This window comes from Aptenodytes forsteri, unplaced genomic scaffold (assembly GCF_000699145.1).
Source record: "Aptenodytes forsteri isolate BGI_AS27 unplaced genomic scaffold, ASM69914v1 Scaffold63, whole genome shotgun sequence".
Classification (NCBI taxonomy): Eukaryota; Metazoa; Chordata; class Aves; order Sphenisciformes; family Spheniscidae; genus Aptenodytes; species Aptenodytes forsteri.
The window spans coordinates 2,679,021-2,680,239 of NW_008794709.1; the positions used below are offsets into that span (position 1 = coordinate 2,679,021).

Here is a 1,219-nt window from a genome sequence, read left to right on the forward strand (position 1 = left end):
AGATTCATACACCCCCCCCCCAATGAAGAAGAATATTTTTAAACGTGGAGACAGAAATCATTATTCGCTTTACTGCATATTTGGCTAATCCCCTCAGTTTTTCCAAACGTAAAGAAAAACTCCCCTACGCCAATCAAAACGTAACTGGAGCGCGAACAAAAATCCAACTATCCATCCACATTTATATGTTGGAGACAGAAATCATTATTCGCTTTACTGCATATTTGGCTAATCCCCTCAGTTTTTCCAAACGTAAAGAAAAACTCCCCTACGCCAATCAAAACGTAACTGGAGCGCGAACAAAAATCCAACTATCCATCCACATTTATATGTTTAAAGGATTAGACAATTACAAGGGATTGGTTAAGCGGTTGAATAAAGAGAGGCAGAAATACAGCCCGGGCTGCGCTGGATCAGCCCAAATTCTCGAGCCACCGTAATGAATCGTTTTAAAACTGCGCCGAGCCATTTCCCCCCGTTATTAAAGTCAACCCCGAGGACCGCGTTCCCCGCCGGGCGATCCCCGGCCGGCTCGGTTTCTATCGCAAGGCGGAGGAGCGAACGACCACATGCAGGCGATGGGATGTGGTAGTGCGAGAAGCGAGCTCGCCATAACCAGACGCTCGGCTTCAACTTAAAGGGCTTTCGACAACCGCCGCCGCCGCTTCACCAGACGGGGATACACACACGCAGATCGTGACAAAAATCGCCTCCTTTCGCATGCAAAAGCGCCGTATTAACAAAACCGCTCGAAAATGCAGTTTCGTGACACTATCGCGGCAGCCCCCCGAGCTCCCCGCCTTTCATCTAAAACTAGATTATGATTGTGTCATTTGAGGTCAATACATTTATTCACTGGAGGAATCGCTACACAAATCTGGTTTTATAACCGAACTGGATAGGTGGCTTCCCCGTTAAAAGGGGCCCCTGAAACTCCCCCACCGCACCACAGAAAAATAAAATTCAGTATTACATTTGTTTCGAAAGCCTTACAGCTGCAGGATTAGCTATAAACTTGACATTCACTGCCATTTCCTAAAACCGGGAGTCAAATGATATATGTTACGACCACTTACGTATTTCTTTTGAATTATATTCCTCTTGGGTCTTTCTTTGCTCATTCTGGTATCCAAATTCTGATTGCAAAAGGGGACAATTGCTTCATGAATTAAAGCCGCGACAATTTAAAAAAAAAAAAAAAAAACCGAAAAAATCCTGG

General features: G+C 44.9%; 1 protein-coding gene across 2 annotated transcripts in view; it reads right to left on the reverse strand.

Annotated features, from left to right (window-relative positions):
* The window catches only part of JARID2 (jumonji and AT-rich interaction domain containing 2), a 235,876-nt gene extending 234,663 nt beyond the window's left edge, over window positions 1-1,213 (reverse strand). Inside the window, exon 1 of one of the 2 annotated variants that reach the window (XM_009273717.2) lies at window positions 1,077-1,213. In XM_009273717.2, the coding sequence (XP_009271992.1) occupies window positions 1,077-1,121 (45 nt within the window). In that variant the 5' untranslated portion in view covers window positions 1,122-1,213. The remainder of the gene's footprint in view (window positions 1-1,076) is intronic. The other variant, XM_019470610.1, reaches the window with a different exon arrangement.
* Window positions 1,214-1,219: the final 6 nt, after the last annotated feature.